Source organism: Alternaria atra (assembly GCF_907166805.1).
Source record: "Alternaria atra isolate CS162 genome assembly, contig: 14, whole genome shotgun sequence".
NCBI classification, from domain to species: Eukaryota; Fungi; Ascomycota; class Dothideomycetes; order Pleosporales; family Pleosporaceae; genus Alternaria; species Alternaria atra.
Window position 1 is genome coordinate 53,997 of NW_025091311.1, and position 18,899 is coordinate 72,895.

At 51.1% G+C, this 18,899-nt stretch overlaps 2 protein-coding genes across 2 annotated transcripts; one reads left to right on the top strand and one right to left on the bottom strand.

Annotated features, from left to right (window-relative positions):
* Positions 1 to 3,216: 3,216 nt before the first annotated feature.
* ALTATR162_LOCUS52 (uncharacterized protein) lies at positions 3,217 to 3,619 on the bottom strand (the record flags this gene model as incomplete). The annotated part of the gene is made up of 3 exons (XM_043307645.1): positions 3,217 to 3,226; positions 3,291 to 3,321; positions 3,373 to 3,619. 3 exons carry the CDS (start codon positions 3,617 to 3,619, stop codon positions 3,217 to 3,219), a joined length of 288 nt encoding a protein of 95 aa, XP_043163580.1.
* Positions 3,620 to 16,839: 13,220 nt separating this feature from the next.
* ALTATR162_LOCUS53 (uncharacterized protein) lies at positions 16,840 to 17,985 on the top strand (the record flags this gene model as incomplete). Its single annotated transcript, XM_043307646.1, has 1 exon — positions 16,840 to 17,985. One exon carries the CDS (start codon positions 16,840 to 16,842, stop codon positions 17,983 to 17,985), a length of 1,146 nt encoding a protein of 381 aa, XP_043163581.1.
* Between the last annotated feature and the right edge of the window lie 914 nt (positions 17,986 to 18,899).

Sequence of the window (18,899 nt, forward strand, 5' to 3'; positions counted from 1 at the left end):
CAGCCGTTAGATGTAGTCTGCTTTAAGCCTCTTGCTAGTAACTACACTAAGGAGCTCAATTTTCGCACTCAGAAAACTCAGGGATAGCTGCCGGTCAAGAAGGGAGACTTCTTCCCTCTTTTTTTTTGGAGGACCTAGACGTCTACCTTCACGGAAAAGTTGGTGCAGAAGGCCTTCTCCGCCACAGGAATCTTCCCACCCAGCGCCAACGTCATACTCAATAAGTTCAAAACAACAACACCTGAGAGAGCTGCAACGCCTCATCGTCAAGCTACACTAACTGCAGCAATCAGTGAGCCACCGTGGCTTAAAGCAAAGTCTCTACTTCGTGCAGCAGTGGTGGAGAATGACGAGGTTGCCAGCCGTAAGCTTATGCAGTACATCCACCATCTTTCAGTGCAGAATCAGCTGCTTGAACACCAGCTGCAAGGCGCTAGAGAAGCTCTGACAGAGAAGGCGGAGATGAAGGATAAACAGAAGGTCTTGCCTTTGTACGCGCACACTCTTGAGCAGCATGGCAGGGCGAGGTGGTGGTCTTCTACATCAAAGGCAGAGGCTGACGCACGTGAAGTGGCATACGAAGCCTACACCGCTGAACAAGAAGCAGCAAAAGCTACTGAACGTGAGCTGAAGAAGACTTAGAAGCTACTTAAGGATAAGCGCGATGAGCAGGCTTGTGTGCGGCGTGTGAGGGAGAAGAGGCGCATCTAGGAGCGCAAGGAGATTGATGAGCGTAAGGCAGAAAGAGAGCGCAAGAAACGCGAACGCGACTCTTAAAAATTATCACAGACTACTTAAAAAGGTAAGCGCAAGGCACTATAGAAAGCAGCACTAAGAAAGAAGCAAAATCGTGGTTCTGCAGCTGTGCGGAGTGATAGTGTTGTGCATAAGCAGCCCTCAGCTCCTACACCAACACTCAACAACTGCGGCCGCAAAATACTTTAGCTACGCAAATATTGGTAGCAAGTTTTGTCGCATAGGTCCATAGATCACTTTGTTAAAAAATCTAATTGTAATAGCTATTGTATGTGGCTGTAGAGCTTTATTTTCTATAGGTAGCGTAGGTGCTAATAGTGCGCGTTGCGGCACATGCGCATTGCGAGCACGGACACGGTACCCCACATGCGTGAAGAGAGGCGAAGCTGAGCCCATTCGCTTTCTCCGCATCGTTAGCTTTCTGCCTGATCCTCAACCCCACCGGGTCTGCGCCCTCGCACTCTTCCGATCATCCTTTGTCAATACTGCTCATCAACCTGACTTGCATCGAAAAATGACGAAACGGAAAAGAGGATCGAAGGCAAGCACTAGGACAGATTCTGCCTCGCCCAATCGTCCACGCATCATTCCGCAAGAACGTCTGCTCAGTCGATTCTACGAGCCTCTCGTCCTGCTTTATACGCTTGGGCGTACGAGGGGAGACCATGTGCGCGCCGTGATGCCTTCACAGAAGGACATTGCACATCTTCCGCTTCTTGATATAAGAAGAATGGTTCTGAGTGACTTGGCATATATGTGCGACTACGACAAAGGCGGTGAAACTGTGACGGCGATTGGGTTGCAATCCACACCGCAAAGGCACATATTCTGGGTCGCGTCCAACGTGGGTTCGAAAACGAAGACCATCAACTTTATTCGCTCGATCTTGGCGCAAATCGTCCATGTATCGGCTGCTTCAAAAGCAACGCAACTTGCCACAGAGCTGGCATCGCAGTGTATTGCTTTGCGACCCCAAGAATTAAGAAATACAGGAGCCATCTCAAACCCTTACTTCGAAAATGCACTTCTTATCTTGCCGAGACGAAGCAAGCGGTCGGTGAGTTCAACTCAAATATGATTATCGTGGTCGATGATACAAGAATTTCCTCACAGAACCCGGCCTCCTCGAATGGCTGCAGAGTTGGGAGCATGCGAGCAGTCTTTCGGACCTGTGCTGCTCTGCATATGCAAGCCGTAAATCGGATTTCATGCGTGCCCTCGCTCGACTCAGTGCAGAGCCCACTTACGGAAGCAACAGAGACGCGATACATGTGGCTTTCGGCATGATTCGACACTACATCGGGAGGCTGGGCTACCATTTCCGAGCGGCTGATACATTAGTGGCTTGCGCACCAAGACTCTTCTATCTGCTTCACGATTTCGAAGTCTGCAGCGTTCCTGTCCCGGTCAAATCCGCAATACCTCCGCCAGCCCAAATGACCACACTTGATAAGATACTCGTCCGTATGCTGCCAGCTAATTCTCCCGAGCTAGATCTATATCAGGAGGCGCTTACACATATGGACGGTCGATACCAGCTATTCAGCCGGTATATGGATAATTACGCTAGGCCTAATCGGGGCTCTTGTGTTCATGCTGAGATTCAAGTGCTGGAACATTTCTATGCACATGGGATGCAGTTTGCATGCGATGACCCATTCATTGCCTGCAGCAAGCCCGCGTGTTTCTGCTGCCTTCTCTACTTTCGACACCATCCAGGACACGTGGTGGAGCCCGTCTCTCACAACAAAATCTACCTGAATTGGCGGCCGCCTGATTTCAGCGCAACAGTGGGCATAATCAGTCCAAACCACCAACGAGACATTCTGAATGCCATGAATCAAGAGATTCGAAGAGAAGCCTTGCATCAACTCCGTGGGAAGACTGCGCTTAGGGCTTGGCATCCGGACTCCCTCACCAACATCACGTGGTCTGCTCGAAGCGAGCAGGTGATAGGAGGGATGGGCAATGCTCTGGGCCTAGCAGCCGACGGAACCGTGTCTTGTGAGCGCTCTGAAAGCCCGCGCACTTTGGGATCTGGGCGAGCATCTCCGATCCTGAAAACGATTGAGAAAGAGAGCGGAATCAATGTTCTGAGGGGCGCTTTTGACGATGTTGTCTCAGACAATGTATTGCAAATTTTGCAGCTACCTCTGGAAGAGTTTGTCAGCGATTCGGATGAGAATGGAGGGATTCAACTTGAAGACTGATCGACACCGGAACCCTCGTAACAATAGTGACCCTTTCAAAATGACTACCAGATCCGGAGTGCTTTATAGAAATCGACCACAAAATCCCCGCCTCCATGTAAGAGACCCAGGAACGCTTCTTCTTTTTGTAAGTCTTTACCGTGTTCAGCTGCGATCTGAGCGACGGCTAAGCGCATGGAACAGGAGCTTCTGGTAATGGCATAGATCTCTTCGACGCAGATCGGGAAGCTCTTACTTTGCCAACCAGCCTTCAGTCGGTGCTTCATTTTGGTCAGAGCGAGTACCTTTAGATCTTTCAGGAAGAACATGTCAGCCAAAGCATACACTCTGGGGTCTTTCAGCATGGCTGAATCGTCTAGCTTTAGGTTAGCATGCCAGACGCACAGGTCTGAGGGGAGATGCTTACCTTGCAGGCCCTCAATTTTGAGATCATCTGTGTAGTCGCCAGTGTAAAGATACTCAAAGACTCTCCAGTGAGCCATGGCACTGCCTTCATCGAATCTGATCTCGCCTTCGCAACCCTCCGCGAACATCTTATCCTGGAATGCTTTCGCAAAATAGCGGCTTTGAACACAGATTACGAAACGATGCGCGTAAAGTCTAGTGCCATGGATGAAGATGGTGACGTCCGAGTAATCTTGCTTATTGAACATTCTGACCGATAAATTAGCCTGTCTTGCGGCGCCAAAATTAGTAGGCCTCGTTTAGCACATACTTGCTGACAAAGTTTAAATTTGGGAAGTCCGTTGCAGGCTATATCTAGTGTCAGATCGGCATCCACAAAGCATCAGGGATTCATCTGAGGGGTAAGAGAAAAACATACTGGCATAACTGCTTTCATCTCCTTGTCGTTTTGAGCAGGTGCTGTAAGCTCAACGTCTCGTATGAAGGATGCGTATGATGGACCGAGATCACGATCGCACTGAATACGATTTCTGGCTTTGTCCTTTTTCGACTGGGCTCGCCGCCGTCTTGTTTCCGCGAGCGCATGCATGCGCGCCGGAGAAGTAAGTGAAGCACCTTTATGGTGTGGTAAGCGGATCGACGGCTTGCGTTGGTGGGGCAACACGCGCCTCCACGGTAGGCCCGCGTTCGGGCTCCCGCTGGTCGGCAGCCTGCCCCGCCCTGAGCTGGACCTCACAATATTCCTGGAGAAGGTCGAACTGCATATTGTTATCGGACAATGTCTCGATAAGCAAGAAGAGAATGAGGATGAGATCTGTCGTAAGAGACGACGACGTAGCAAAGGCCAGAACAAATGAATAGCGTTTGCTGGGATGGATGCGCTATGAAGGGCATAAATCCGATCTAGTGCCAGCTGCGCCCTTCGAATCACGAAACGCCATCTAAGCAAAAACCATGTGATCGTATGCGTCGATCGCGAAATGCATGTATGGGTCCTGGCAACAGGGCAGCGCTTGATGACCAGTCATTAGACTCCGCAACAAGCAATCCAATCAATCTCAGAGTCGTCGATTGACTTGATTGTTAGCAGCCTAGCTGCTGATTGATTGTGGATTGATTGAAGCTATTTTGAAGTAGCTCAGATTGACTTGATTGACTTGATTGGCTAATATATACATAACATGGTTGGCAAGCGAGCGGCGCACCCCACCAACTTTGATCACCTCTCCCATCACAACGTACAATGGCTCAACGCAGCGCTACTCTATTAGCTTCGAATGAAGCAGATATTCAACTTGCTATCTTATCTATTGATGCCAAACAACTTAGAGGCAACCGTGCTGCAGCTGCAATGTACAGCGTAGCTGAAACAACGCTCCGCCGCCGACGCGCTGGCACGCTTGCTCGACGTGATTGCCAGCCCAACTCAAAGAAGCTCACCCAGCTGGAGGAGCAGGTGATTGTTGGCTATATACTTGATCTGGATCTACGTGGATTTGCACCTACGTACGCAGCTATACGTGATATGGCTGATAAGCTGCTCGCTGCGCGCGGCGCAGGCCAGGTTGGACAGAAGTGGCCAGCCAACTTTGTCAAGCGTACAGACAGTCTCACGACGTGTTTCAACCGAGCGTACGATAGGCAGAGAGCTCTGTGTGAGGATCCTGTGCTGATTAAGAGCTGGTTTGATCTGGTAGAGCAGACAAAGGCCAAGTACGGCATCTGTGATGATGACGTCTACAACTTTGATGAGGCTGGCTTTATGATGGGCAAGATCACGACTCAACTTGTCGTGACAGGGTCAGAGAGGAGAGGCCGGCCAAAGGCTATTCAGCCAGGTAATCGTGAGTGGGTGACGTTGATCGCTGCGATCAATGCTGCTGGCTGGTCAGTTCCGCCGTTCCTCATCTTCGCTGGCCAGTATCACCTCTCTGCCTGGTATGAGGAAGCAGATATCCCACGCGACTGGGCGATCGCACTCAGTGATAACGGCTGGACAAACAATGAGCTCGGAGTAGAGTGGCTAAAGCACTTCAACGCTCATACGAAGACTCGCGTCGTCGGCGCGCGTCGCCTGCTTATCCTTGACGGGCATGGGAGCCACCACTCTCTTGAGTTTCAAGAGCTCTGCAAGGAGAACAATATCTATACTCTCTGTATGCCAGCTCACTCATCTCACCTACTCCAGCCTCTTAATGTTGGTTGCTTCTCGCCGTTGAAGCATGCGTACGGTCGTGAGGTTGAGAGCCTGATCCGCCACTGTATCAACCATATCACCAAGCTCGAGTTTCTGCCAGCGTTCAAGACAGCGTACAGTCGATCATTCACCTCAGCCAATATCTACTCAGCCTTTCGAGGCGCAGGCCTTGTGCCTCTCCAGCCAGATATAGTTCTATCAAAGCTTGACGTACAGCTGCGTACGCCTACTCCAGATGCCCTACCAGAGGCGCTCTCAGAGGCGCTCTGGGAGGCGCGTACACCGAGTAACGTACGCGAGCTTGACGCTCAATCGACGCTGATACGTGATCGCGTACGACGGCACAAGAGCTCATCACCAGCTTCAATTATTGAAGCGATTAACTAGCTTAAAAAGGGCGCTGAGGTAATGATGCTCTCAGCTGAGTTAATGCGCGATCGGATCACCAGTCTTGAGAGAGCTAACAAGGCAGCGTCTGCGCGTAGACAGCGTAAGAAAAAGCGTATACAGAAGCGTGGAGTCCTTACGAAGGGAGCTGGAGAGGATATACTCGCTCAACATGAGGCTGACCAGCAGGTTGCTTGTGAGCAGCGTTAAGGAGGAGAGCGATCGGGCGTGAGCCGCCAGGCTCTAGCGCGCTGCACAAAGTGTAGAGAGACTGGGCATAACTCACGTACGTGCAAAAAGGATAGTTAGATACTACTTAATCTACTCTATTAATTTCTATATACTATACTACTGCGTTGTTGAGTTGTAGAGCTTTAAAGATGATCAAAGTTGGTGGGGTGCGCCGCTCGCTTGCCTGCGCCGCTCGCTTGCCAACCATGTTAGGGGTTATCGAATCTCCGAGGCAGATGCCGAACTCGCAATAAGCTAATTCATCGGCTTATCAGCACGTGACTTTTTTTTATCATCACGTGATATCGCAATCAATAGAGGCGGACTACTCGATCTCTATCTACATCCTTAGAATAACGATCTGACCAATCTAACCAATCTAGTCAATCAATCTGAAGGTCTAAGATTGATTTGCTTGCAGATTGGAGCAAATTCAAGAAGCGACGGATTGGATTGATTGGATTGGTTAAACCAATCAAGTCAATCAATCCGTTCAATCCGGATTGCTTGTTGCGGACTGTGTTGATGGCATCCCAGCAATCTCAATCACGGCAGCGCAAGGCTCTGGGGCCCCCGCAAGAGAATTCTTCCTGCCACTGTTCGCTAATTGCTCCGACGCAGAGTTGAGGAAGCCGCTACAACACTCGCCAGGGAGGTTGATGGTCTAACTGACTTAACCGGATGCTAACCGATAGCAGGAGTGATCTCCGCAGAGAACACACTCCCAGAAATGGCTAGCTCTTTCATAGCCACAGGAGTCACTGACCAGCTCGGCTTTACGGGAAGTGAGCAAGCTTCACGTGTCGGTAAGTTCTTCCCCCTTGCGCTAGTCCGCTGTGTTGCCATTACGCAGGACGTGATCAAAGTTTTTAATAGCAGCGCCGCTACGAACATGAGCGGAAGCGGAGCGGCGGTGCCTATCAGTAGCATGTTCTGCGGCCGGTGAGTCCCAGTCGCCCTTGCAACTGGTGCGCAGCAGGGGCGATACCACACGTGAGGAGACGTCGACGAAGTTACATATTTAGAGAAGAATAGACTAACGTCCGTCCCTGGGTGGCGGGACACCCTGCGTGACGGGACGCCACAGACACTCCCCAACACAACAAACGCAACAATAGGTTAGAAGAACATATATTCTCGGGATAGTAGCCTTAATATATGAAGTTTATTTTATCCTAACGTCTTTTAGAAATAGGTTCTACTTACCGTGCAATACAACAATTCAGTGTAAGCGTTACACAACCGCCTCGCTTTAGCAAGCAGTAGGTGTGTTGAAAGCTTATGCATCTTGTCAAAAGTCTGTCAACTTGCAGCTTGCTATATCATCATCCTATCCCGAGCACTGCGCTTGAGCTCAAGAGGTTGTAGTGCTTCTGTGCTAGTTCCCAGCCCGCCTGCTAGAAGTGCCAGATAAGGAAGACCCGCACACCTAGCTTAAAGCAGCTTAGCTGTGATCTACCGCTGCCGACGCTAGACGTATGGCTGTATGGCTGTGTGGCTATGTGGCTGAACGGCGCTTTTGCCAAGCGCTCCAGGACATCCGAAACCCGGCTCGGATTGGGAGCAGGGCGAAGTTGGAAGGCCCTGCCGTATAGCTCATGTCAACGAACACACCCAGCATCGAAGCCGCAACCGTAACCAGCTTCCAATACAGCCATCGTGCAACTTCAAGATGAGGTGTAAGCACGACTATAGCTAACGCGAAAGCTTACATGCCATAGAAATCAACCATCGCGCCGCCCTACAGCTCCGCAGACCCGCCGTGGATCTCTCGTCCGACCCACCACGTCCTCATCCTTCTCGAGCACATCGCAACGTATACATATACGCATAACACAGAGTAACAAGGTGCGAGTCTAGGCTTCAGTAAGTGGAGTGCGTGTTACTGAACGGTCGCCGTCGCTACACGCACATACAAAGGCGGAAAGGGTCCGCACATCTTAGAGATATAGCTGTTGTACGGTCATGCGACGAACGGCTTCTCGCATAAGCACTGCAATCATCAGCGTAGAGGAAAGGTGCTTTAGTGTGATCCCTGAGGGTGATAAGGGGTTTAGGTTGTTGATACTTATAAGCGCTATTAAGGGAAGGGTAGAGCAGAGATCTGATGGTACCCATGCATGGTAAGGTACTAATTACGCTATCTAAGGCTGCATGCAGTCCTGTCGTCGATCATGGGCCTTCTATCTCTTCGCAATGCCATTCGATCCGCATGTCCATGGCAAGGGTGTGGCAGGTGCGGGTTCGCCATCTACTTAGCTTGTGGGGGCAAATTTGCCGCACGTTGCTTTCATTACAGCGGCATAAAGTATCGCTGTCAGCGTTATGTTCACCAGACTACTATTACTGCCAAGATATAGGCTTCAGAAGGTAGCTATCTTCTTTAAGGACACCAGTCAGCCAGCCATGCATGGATTCCCCTCATGATGACTTAGCACCCCATGCCAGCAGCATCTTCACCACCGCCTCGTGGCCTCCTTGTGAAGCTGCCTGGAGTGCGTTGCCGTAGTATTCATCCTGCACGTTGACGTCGGCGCCCATGTCGAGCAGTATCTTCACCACCGCCTCGTGGCCTTCAGCTGAAGCCGCCTGGAGTGCGTTGCCGTAGCGTCCACCCTGCGCGTTGACGTCGGCGCCCTTGTCAATCAGCAGCTTTACTACCTGCTTATGCCCTTTCTCTACTGCCAATAACAGCGGTGCCTGGTCATCATCATTTGTAGCTTGTATATTGGCTTTTTCCCTCACCAAATTTTGCGCCGTCGCCTCTTGGCCATTTGGTAGATCAAGCAGTGGCATTGCTGAAGTAGCACGTGTTGTGAAGGAAGCCCAAAAAGAGAGAGTTGAGAACGATGGTGGGGCAAGCGGCGGCAGGGTGACTAAGCCACCAGGGTTCAGCATCACGTACCCCTGCTCCCAATCCGAGCCGGGTTTTGGGTGTCCAGGAGCGCTTGGCTAGAGCGCCACATAGCCACACAGCCACAGATCTGGCGTCAGCAGCGATACGTTACCGCTAAGTTGCTTTAAGCTAGGTGTGCGGGTCGTCCGCGTCTGGCACTTCTAGCAGGCAGACTTAGAATTAGCACAGAAGCACGACAGCCTCTTAAGCTCAGGTGCAGTGCTCACGATAGAATGATGATATAACAAACTGTATAACAACGGGTTCTCGACAAGATGCAAAAGCTTTTAACGCACATACTGCCAGCTAAAGCGAGGTAGTCACGTGACGCTTATGCTAAATTGTCGTATTGCACGGTAAGCACAACCTATTTCTAAAAGACACGAGAGGAGAATAGACTTTGTAGCTCAAGGCTACTATTCCGAGAATATCTGTGCTTCTAGCCTGTTGTTGCGTTTGTTGTGTTAGGGAGTGTCTGCGGCGTCCCGCCACGCAGGGTGTCCCGTTACGCCGGGATGGACGTTAGATAGATAAACGCAATACAATAGTTGATTATAATGTCCTAAACGTACGTTAAACCTATGGTTCATGTATCGCGTAAGAAGAAGCGGTGACCCTATGATCACCTCTGGTATGTGCCTTCATGACTTGTACAATGTTACGCGTTGCTGTCGCAATCTATTCCCGCCCTTTACCCTTCTCACGCTTAGCATTCGCGTCGTTTTGAGTAAAGCAGACAAGTGCTACTTCAGCAATGCCACTGCTTGATCTACCAAATGAGTTGCTCCAAAATATATCAGAATACCTAGAATCCGAGAGAGATATCAACGCCATTGCACAAGTCAACCGCCGCCTTTATCGTCTCCTAGATAGCTACCTCTACCGCTACAATGTACAACAATCTGGAAGCTCAGCGTTGTTGTGGGCTGCCCGACATGGCCAAGAGGCGACGGCGCAAAAGTCGCTGAGGGAAAAAGCCAATATACAGGCCACAAGCGATGACAACAAGACACCGCTGTTGTTGGCGGCCGAGAATGGGCATAAGGAGGTAGTAAAGCTGTTGGTGGACAAGGGCGCCAACGTCAACGAGAAAGGTGGACGCTACGGCAACGCACTCCAGGTGGCTTCGTACAGAGGCAATGAGGCGGTGGTGAAAATGCTGCTTGACAAGGGCGCCAACGTCAACGAGAAAGGTGGACGCTACGGCAATGCACTCCATGCGGCTTCACTTGGAGGCTGTGAAGCGGTGGTGAAGCTGCTGGTGGACAAGGACGCCGACGTCAACACACAGGGTGGAGGCTACGGCAACGCACTCCAGGCGGCTTCAGCTGTAGGCCACGAGGCGATAGTGAAGCTGCTGCTTGACAAGGGCGCCAACGTCAACGCGCAGGGTGGACGCTACGGCAATGCACTCCAGGCGGCTTCAGCTGGAGGCCACGAGGCGGTGGTGAGGATGTTAGTGGATAAGGGCGCCAAGGTCAAGGCGCAGGGTGGAGTCTACGGCAACGCACTCCAGGCCGCTTCAGAACAAGGCTACGAGGCGGTGGTGAGGCTACTGCGCGACAAAGGTGCCGTGACGTAAGATTAGAGCGCGGAAGATCTCTCGAAGACACAATATATTGTACCACACTTGCTTACACGATAATCAATTACATTAATTCATCTGTGCTCAGTCTCGTTTGGTTGGTTGGTTGGTTGATTCCTACACGGTTTCAGCCGCGAATCGCAGCTATGCCCGGTTGACAGGCGTGGCAGACAGCCGACGCGGTGCGGACGTGAATCTGCACCGCCCCACTTCACTCTCGAAAGAGCCATCTGTCCCCAGAGGCCTGGCGTTGTCTGGCTTCTATCTACGACTATGTACATCTCGTCTCTAGAAGTGACGTGTTTGCCTGTGTTTGTGTTCCTCGAGTTTTCCTCCTGTGTGTATGCCGTACTCGAAGCCTCGTGTGTGTAGCGTTGTTCAAGGCTCGTAGAGGCACGGTTGCCTCATGCTTTGCGACCGCAATACCTTCAGTCTCCCCCTAGCGTTCAGCTGTCGTGTGTGCTAGCTTGCCCTCGTGCCCCAGGGCCTGCAATATGTTCTCCAAACTCCGATATCCTTCAGTGTTGTGATGCCGTCCACTAGGTTCCTATGCGGCTGTGTGTTGTGGTGTGACCTGCCATCGGGCGCGGCGGCAGCAGCATTTCGTCATAACGCGGCTCCACAAGGGCGATGCTCCGCTCGTGCGTGCCGTTGAGCCTACTGAGCATGAGAGCTCCCACGCGAATTTCCTCAGACCTAGTCGAGTGTGTCGAAGGGGCACCACTCCCTCAACACGTAGGGCGACAGTGGACGAGGCTGTCTGATGATCTGTAAGTGTGTTGTGGCACCGATGGTAGCATGCCGGGTGTCTGTGAGTTGATTCGCGTGAAAGGTGATGCTGTTCAGCCCGAGGGCTCGTCGATGCGGAACGTTACAGACATTGTCGGTTGGTGATAGGCTGACCAGGAAGCCCATCAGTGACTGCTGTGTGTTGTTGCTGTTGCGCTCAAAAAGTGTCTGGGCTCCGTCGTCGCGTCTTGCATTGCTGTGTCGTGGCTACATGGCTGCCGCTGCGTTTGGTGGACGTGTCATGTTAAGTAGCTTGCTCGCAGATTTGCTCGTCTGTGTCTGCCAGGGCCGCAACAGCGACTCTACAGGTGCCAAATCGACGCGGGGGGACGCGTGATGGCCTGTAGAGACCATTGCGGCCGCTGGCAGATGTTTTCTTGAGGCTGTTGTGATGGGTAATTCCAAAGATAGATTTCTCGCTGTTTGTCGTGTTTTGCTCAGTCTCGTTTTGATGCTAGGCAAATCAAGCACAATAAACGTCAGCATGCTTACAAGCGATTTGTAACGCAGTTCCGTCACCGCAAGCAAGGATGATGGCCGACCCGCACCAGCCACACCCTTGCCTCGGAGGCGTTGAACCTTGCTGCATAACTGGGGAGAGGAATTAGTATACATCACACGGGTTTGCCACTCGTAGCCTCATCTTAGGCTTGCGAAAGCCCAAAACCGAGTTACTAACCGGGACCCATCATGGGAACCAAAACGGAGCCTTTGCCTAGCTAGGAACCATCCCTGCATAACACCCATTCTACCCAGAACAGATAACAAACCTATTGTCTGGAAATAGAGTCACATTCAGGTGTCGCGCAGGTCTCTATACCCAAGGAGAGATGACGTAGGTGGAGTGCATTAGTAAGAGTAGGGCTCGGTTTACTTGATGCTATTGTCGTTCTATACCATCGAGTTCCTCTGCAACCCCCTGGAGAACAGATTTCATGCGCGAGTACAACTGACGATCTTCTCTTAGCCAGCGCTTCCTACCAGGAAAGATGACTTTCTGCAATTCCTTTATACGGGGGATTAACGCCTTGCACTGAACTGTGGCCTCCCTCTCCAGTTCCTCTGTCAACTCGTCTTTCTTATCCACCTTACCTTTCTTGATCTCCGCAAGCTCTTTGGTGGCTTTATAGTTCCAAGTGTCGTTGTGCTCCCAAAATCTTGATATGATGTGTAAACTGCAAAGTGGCCCTGCGCATCGCCGTAACGTTTTCGGGTATCTAGAGCTGTCTCATGAGGCTCAAACGTCCGCTCTGATGTGGTTCGAATTCGGAGGCTTTAGATGCTGTTGCGCTCGTCGCACTCTTGGTCGGAGAGGGCGGAAACCGGGGCACGCTGTTGAGGTTATGGAGCCGCTTCGAGGAACGAGATGGTTGGTCCGAATATATTTGCATGATGCATCGTTCTTTTAGCTAGTTTCGGGTGCGTTGGCTGCCTGGGGAGCAACAGGCTGTATAAGTCAAGCGGGCTAGAGGAACAGAAGATAGTCAGTTGTCGCCCGCCAGGTGCGGTCAGAGGACAAGGCTCATGTACAGTCTGCGTTACACCGACGCCGTCGATCGGAGCCCGCCATTTTGTAAACGCTTGTGGTGTTCATGTTCGATGAGTTCTGGAGCAAAGTGGATGTGAAGAGCTGATGATGGTCGGGGCCAGGCTTGTTTGTTTTGGAGGGGCAGGCTCGAGCTTTTAGCGATCGGCAATATACGCTAGTGGGAACGACTTATTCATGTGCCGAGTTGGCCCAGCCCACCCGATTCCATCCAGATGGTAATATCATGTTCTTCCGCATTGCAGAGTGCAGACCTTTATCTACCAGTTCAAGCTCTAACAAAAGTACTTCCCACTACCATGGCAAATCACATGTCAAGGCAAACGGCACCTGACCACATACGTAAGGTACGTATCAATGTAACAGGTTCCCTGGCCTGCGGTGTTTGGAGCCGCCGCTATCTGTTCAATATCTAAACTATGTGGAATGCGACATTTGTCAGTTTACCGTTTGTACATTGGCCGGCAGCCTCGCCATGCATGATTCCATGAACGTACGTCTCTCCGACAAGCTGAAATCTTCTTTTTGAAGGGTTCGAATGCGAGTCTTGCCGTAATGCGAATGGTGTAGCTCCACCAGGGAGAATACATACTATATCCCCAGCCTGTAACAGGGCAGGACCGATACCTACGTAGCCTCTCGAAGTATGACAAAGCTTCCTGCGAACGCAAGCGAATCGGGCCGCCAAAAGGAAGCAATCAGCGTCGCCCGATATACTAGAAGGCGATCGAGGCGAGTAGCGGTTTGTGACACACTCCCTGTTGGTCCAGAATGCATCGAAGTTGGCTAGATGTTGTCGCGCATTTTCGACCATCATCCCATACTCATCTTTACCTGCTGTCAAAGTGAAGCAGGCCACTCGGTCGAGGGACTCGCCGGTTGGGTAAGGGGAAGCTCTGGCAAGTAATTGAGACGACATGTTCACCAACGTTGCTTGCAGTCCGTTCAGGTTCTCAGGTTCATTCACCACTTGTCCCGTCCTAGTAATAGTATCAAACTCGATACCTTTAACATGCAAAAACTCTCCCCAATTCCCTGTCCATTGAATCGAAAGAGGGGGGAGGTGTCGGGAGGCGTTATACGTGTCAAGGTTTGGTCCAAGCGGTGCCAGAGTGTGAGCGGTGCCAATGTTCCATCTCGGAACCCAACTGAATTTGCAGATAGCAGATTCATGCTGAACAGCTGAGAGTAGGTCGAGTGTATGGGTCTCTCGAAGTACTTGTAGAGCCCATTTTCGGTACACCCACTGCGTGCGTTCTTTGGGCTCTGGAAACTTGTTCGGAGTAGTATCCACAGACGTGAATCCTGAGAGCGCGCGAATGCGATCTTTCTGAAAAGTGCACTGGAGACGCCGGGTGACTTGCAGCATGTACAGCAAAGACTCGTGCCGATGGGACTTGCCTCCGATATTTGACCACTTCCAAAAGAGGAACGCGTTGTACACATTTAGCATAGAGTGGTACAATATGGCTTGGTGATGTCGTGTCCTTATCTGGGCGGAAGCATATCCGACCGTTCGCCAGGAGATACTCAAGGCTCCCCAGTAGAGGTCAGCAGAGCTTGCCATTGCTATCTCCTGGAAGACCCACAGACGCGAAAACCATGCGCACCTATAAAACGCAGCTACCGGGTCCCACCAGCAGGTTTTGGGAGAAAGGACGTTATTTTCGGGCTGAGCGATCCTGCTGATCCGATCGAATGCTTGTTCAGCCTTACAGTGCACATCTTCTCCTAACCAAACTAGGACGCGCTTCGCCTTGTTGTAGATTTCCCGCATACGCTTTATTTGATTTGCCTTTTCTTCCTCGTCATCCTGGTTTATGCAGATGGCATCGGTCCATATAACTCGCTCGACAACAGTGCTACGGAGGCGTGTAAGGGCCTCTCTCAGACTCCGCCTTATGTTGATATTCTTTCCATTGCACCGCAGGTAGCCATCTTCTTGTTTGCACCATGTGTAAGACAGTGCTTCATAAGATGGTGCTGAGTCCAGGGGAACAACTTTGAGATGACAGGACAATATCGAAGTGCTCTCTTGGCTTGGATGGATCACCAGCAATCTTATAGTCCTCGGGCAGACCAGACGTCCGTAATTATAGTTTTTACAAGAAAAGGCTACTCTGGAGGATGTGCGAGGCACCCTTAAGGCTTCTTTGCACAACTCTGGTTAGGAACAGCTTGATGTGTGGGCTGTGGAGTGTAAGACTTACGGCTTGTGCCATCTCTCTGTTCTTCTTGACATGGGTAGTTCCTCTCGGACGATGAGGAAGTGGGTTTGGATCGGGAGCAAGCCCTGCTCTTCATGCAACGATCGGCTTGCCTCCTTACGTAAAGTGTATGCCTGGCGTTGCATGTACACCCACCCCTTCCACTACATTGAGCAATTAGGCACGCTAGAGGCCCTTCTATAGAGTGATCAAGAGTAATCAGCTCCAACTGTTAAACATCTAAGCGTGGCTGTAACCGCTCTAAACATACCTGTTCGGGCAGGGACGGGTACGTTAGACCGAGTTAGGCTGCGCCTTTCATTAGGGTCGCAAACTAGTATCGTGTTTAATTGTTTCGGAGTGCGACTTGATTCAGACATAATGTGATAGGATGAAAGACTTTGCGAACGGATTCTAGTCTTCAAGTGCAAGAGGTAGTGAGGCTGAGGTGGAGACCAGGCAGCAGTGCGACTACCGGTAACGTGTTGGATCACTCAGCGGGCCAGACCAGTCATCGGGCCACCCCACCAAACCCGACGCGACGCTCAACTCAACAACGACAATGCCACGACAACAACGTCCTCTATCGCCTCAAAAAGAGGGTAGAATTCTTCTTGCTTCTCAAGCGCTCCAACTAAACCAACTTAAAAGTCAACGTAATGCCCCCATCTATTTAAAGTGCGTCGTACAACTCTTCAACGCTGCCTCCAAGGTATCTAGCCTCAAGCGATTGCCAACGCCTAGAAACGAAGGCTCTATCCTGTTGAGGAGAAGTCTCTTGTTCGGTGGATCCTAGACCTGTAGGCAAGAATTGAGTGTCGCGCTTTATTAACAGCCAGCCTAAACTTCAGGCTAAGTAGAATAGAAAGTTCCACAGCTAGCGCACTCGTTGCGAGGATCCTGTCGTTATCGCAGCGTAGTTCAAGCTTGTAGAGAAGATGCGCCAGACGTACAGCGTACAGGATATAGATCTGCGCTAAAAGCGACTTGATCAAGCTGCTCTTGATAAGATAGTGGGGCCATACCGGTAGTAGTATGAAGAGTTCGCTGGCCCACATCCACTTGGATGCCCAGTTACCCAAATCCCGGGACTAAAACTACCCCGCAGCGGGAGCTAGATTCAGCTCCGCTAGGACGTGGGAACGGCAACTGTCTTAGGTCTGTTGTTGCGCCATTTGGCTCATCGCTAGTCACGATTACGTCCCTTGGCGCTGTTGCTGAGCCAACCAAAAGCGGCCAAAGCGTCAGAACTGCAAAAGCGCGAGCCGCTGTCCCGACAGCCCTTGTACAACGTCGCGATGCCGTGCGACTCATGACAATGTCTACGTCGCAATCCATCACAACGGATGAAAAAAGCCACCAAGCTTCTAGGAATAAGACGCAAGCCCTTCGATCTCACAACGGGCGGCCATCGATAGACCTCGAAGGGACCTGGAGCCGCCCTCGCTACATGCACCCAACCGCCAACTCCTCTGCACGTAGACATACTACGAAATCACTCCTACCTCTGCCGTCGATAATCCCTACGTCTTCCTCGTTGTCGTCACCCTCGAAATCGCTCAAGTCTGCTCACCGCTTTGTTGTCCCCGCAACCGATCCAGCACAAACCACACGGTTGTGGGCGACAATCATGACACATACCACAGATACAGAGAGCTCAAGGGGGAAAAGAAGGACAAAGATCTCTTCATCTGGAAGCACAACGTCGAAATCAGCATCGGCGTCTGGACATCGCTGGCGGCAAACACCTCCTACATCGGAAGCCTCAAGTGTCAGGACTAGGAAGGAGATGGCTGCGAGAGTTACTGATGCGGACTTTATAGATACAGTTCTCGAGCCGTATGGAATCACCATCCAGAACAAGGGTGTGAACAAGGACCTTCACAAACACTTTCGCATCCAAGAACTGCCACGCGACCCGAAGCGTCGACTCCATGTTTACAAAGAAGCACTTTCACTTGACGTATGGCTGGAGCCAGACGCAGAGCACGTTCAGCGTGAATACAAAGCTATGAGAGTATACGAATGCAATGAGGCTGAGCATTCGGCATACGCTCTGCGAGACATATTCCTTGATGAGCCTCGTCATCCATGGCTCCCAGAGGAAGACGGCGATCAGCGATGGCTGCCCGTTCGCATGCTACAGTTGGTTCGGAGATTACCACAGGATGAATGGGTTGCTCCCCCGTTGATTGGCTCGCTCGGAAAACGCTACGAGTGGGATATTCGTCCAGACTGTGCGTACCATGTCTCCCTTCAGGCCTTTCAACCCGGCTTCCGCCCAAGTGTACGAAAACACATTTCCGTTGCACAAAAGCGAGCTTTTTGCCCTTACTTGACCGTCGAGTTCAAGCGGGACGAAGACACTCTCGCTACGGCGCGTCAGCAAGTTGCCGTCGCCTCGGCTATGGCAGTGTATAATCGTTATCGTCTAAAAAGCTGCGCACTTCAGATGACTGGGCAAGAGTGGAAGGAGGAGGATAAAGAGCAAATGCGCCACTACTCTATCACATTCACTGGATCAACTTGGGACTTGTGGTGTACTGTGCCAAAGACTTTTACTACCTGGACTGGCTGCAACATGTCCACAATCTACTCTGGTGACTGCTGCATCCTTGCTGGTGTCCAGCAGCTGATAGGTATAATCAACGATATACATTATTGGGGACTGATGGTTCACGGTAGGTCATGCAAGGCCGATATTGCTGCAAAAGTACATTCTGACCCTGATGCGGACACGAACGATATAACGTTATTGGAGGAAAAATTAAATTAGTATTATTGACAAGAATACATGTTATTATATGCTGAATCGCTCCCACCAAATCCTCGCTTGCCTGATTCCGGAGGACAAGCTGTCACAACCCTGTGGCCAGTGCGGGTCAGCCACCACCTGCTAGCGGTGGCAACCGATCTCCACGAATAGTACTTATTATGGTTACATATCATACCTGTGTGGCGAAGATGAAAGTCTCTCTCTGCGATCTTTTGTCATTACTTGAAGTCCTAGCTATAATGCTTCGCCAAGAATGGCAGGAATCGAGACGAGCTTTTCTAGCTAAAACCATTCCGCCGTCGAGTACATAGCATTCTCAGCGTAGCACTTAGATTTCCACATGTTTCTGGGTTGGCCATGCTGTTCAGCGGAGAAGGATGCTTCACACGAAGCGATGTGCTGTCTCTCCATAATTTGCATATTCCACTAACGTGGTTCATAAGTGAGCGCCCTACCCAAGTGAGCGCCCCACTAAACACCAGCGCAGCGCACGCGCAGCGACGCAGCACAACACTACATCAAATTACTATACTATACGCAATACTATAGGATTATTCAGAAGCGCCGCTATTATCTACATCCTCTATTTCTGCCTTGCAGGTGCGGGAGTTGTGCCCAGTCTCGCTGCAACGGCCGCAGCGCCTCTCTGCGCGCACCCTCTTCGCAGGCGTCTTGCTGTCCTCACGCCTACCACCCTCCTTTTTAGCAATTATGTCAGATACCTCACTAACTGTTAGAGTCTCCTCTGCGCGTATATACCGCCTTTTACGAGTCTTGCGCTTTGTGAGCGTATCAACAGCGTCTCGAAGGCGGCCTATTTCCTCCTGCACTAACACCATACTATAAGCTATCTGCTGAGCGCCTTTACTTAGCTGCTTGACCTGCTCATCTAACGAGCTTGCTGGTGACCCTTG